General features: G+C 37.3%; 1 protein-coding gene across 1 annotated transcript; it reads left to right on the top strand.

Annotated features, from left to right (window-relative positions):
- The first annotated feature begins 444 nt into the window (after window positions 1-444).
- On the top strand, window positions 445-954 carry LOC131857936 (uncharacterized). Its single transcript, XM_059210726.1, has one exon. It carries the CDS (start codon window positions 445-447, stop codon window positions 952-954), a length of 510 nt encoding a protein of 169 aa, XP_059066709.1.
- Window positions 955-1,352: the final 398 nt, after the last annotated feature.

Genomic DNA, 1,352 nt, shown 5'->3' with positions numbered 1-1,352 from the left:
GACAAATGGGGATTAGAATTTGTTGGACCAATCGATCTACCATCCAATGGTCGCTCCTATATTCTTGTTTATACTGATTATGTTACTAAATGGGTAGAGGTCAAAGCCTTCAAGCATGCCCAAGATAATAAGGTGGTCGAGTTCTTATATGAAGAATTTTTCACTCGGTATGGAGTTCCTAGAGAAATAGTAATAGATCAAGGGGCACAATTTACTTCTACTCTAATCACATCCCTAGTTAATGAATACAATGTCAGGCACATGATATCCACTCCTTATCATCCATAGGATAATGGACAAGAAGAGGTTACTAACAGGGAGCTTGAATCAATATTAATGAAAACAGTAGCCCTTAACAGAAAATATTGGTGTATCAGACTCTTTGAGGCTGTATGGGCTTATAGAACCACTTGGAAAACTACGATAGGGTTTACACCATTTAAAATGGTGTATGGAACAAAAGAAATGATGCATATTGAGTTTGAACATAAAAATTTGAGAATGGCTATTTTCTTAGATATAACACTTTCTGCAGCACAAGAAGAAAGGATCCTGCAACTTAATGCTTTGGATGAAATATGGAAATCTGCCTTGCAACATACTGAATCTGTTCAGAATCAGTGCATGAAATGGCATGATCGCTATGTCAAGGATAAATCATTTAAGCAAGGTGATTGGGCTCTTCTCTATGATTCCAGGTACAAAGATAACTTAGGCAAATTGCAGACCAGATGGTTAGGCCTTTATGAGATAGTTGAGACATTTTTCAATGGTGTTGTTAGATTATCTACCATAAATCCTATTAAGTTTAAATTGTTAGTCAATGGTCATCGGCTACACCTATACCGTAAACCTCTGAGCAAAGATGACTTCTTGCGACAGTTTTCCACTGCCCAGCATGCTGAGATTCCTGTAGCCACTGATGACAGCTTGGCCGTCACCACTCCATCTTAATATCCATCCCGCATGATCATAATAAATGCTTCCGCATCTCGAGGAAGCACTTTTCTGCATAATAAGTATCTCCTTTCATATTCACTCATTTCTTTCCTTTCACTTCACCCATTATCACATCAATTTCCATGCATGATGATGTCATATCTTCAAGCTGCAATCATTCTCATGTGATATGAGGTACGCTCGTGTGTTATTATTTTTGCTTCATGTGTATAATTAATCCATATTACTTTTTATTATGATATTTTGCATATGGCCATTTATATTAATCCTCCTTTGCATATGTGGACACCTGTCAAGCCTTAGGTTGTTGGGGGGGGGGGGGGGAAGTACACTGATAATTATTTTTCCAGATAATTGTGATTTCCTCTCGAATTACATTGTATTTTTCAAAA

This window comes from Cryptomeria japonica, chromosome 8 (genome assembly GCF_030272615.1).
Source record: "Cryptomeria japonica chromosome 8, Sugi_1.0, whole genome shotgun sequence".
In the NCBI taxonomy this organism is placed as follows: domain Eukaryota; kingdom Viridiplantae; phylum Streptophyta; class Pinopsida; order Cupressales; family Cupressaceae; genus Cryptomeria; species Cryptomeria japonica.
Note: the sequence above shows the minus strand (reverse complement) of the source record. Positions and strands in the feature narration are given on the sequence as shown.

Bases quoted from the DNA above. Each gene is read 5' to 3' on its own strand.
- LOC131857936 (XM_059210726.1), top strand. From the start codon at position 445: ATGGTGTATGGAACAAAAGAAATGATGCATATTGAGTTTGAACATAAA.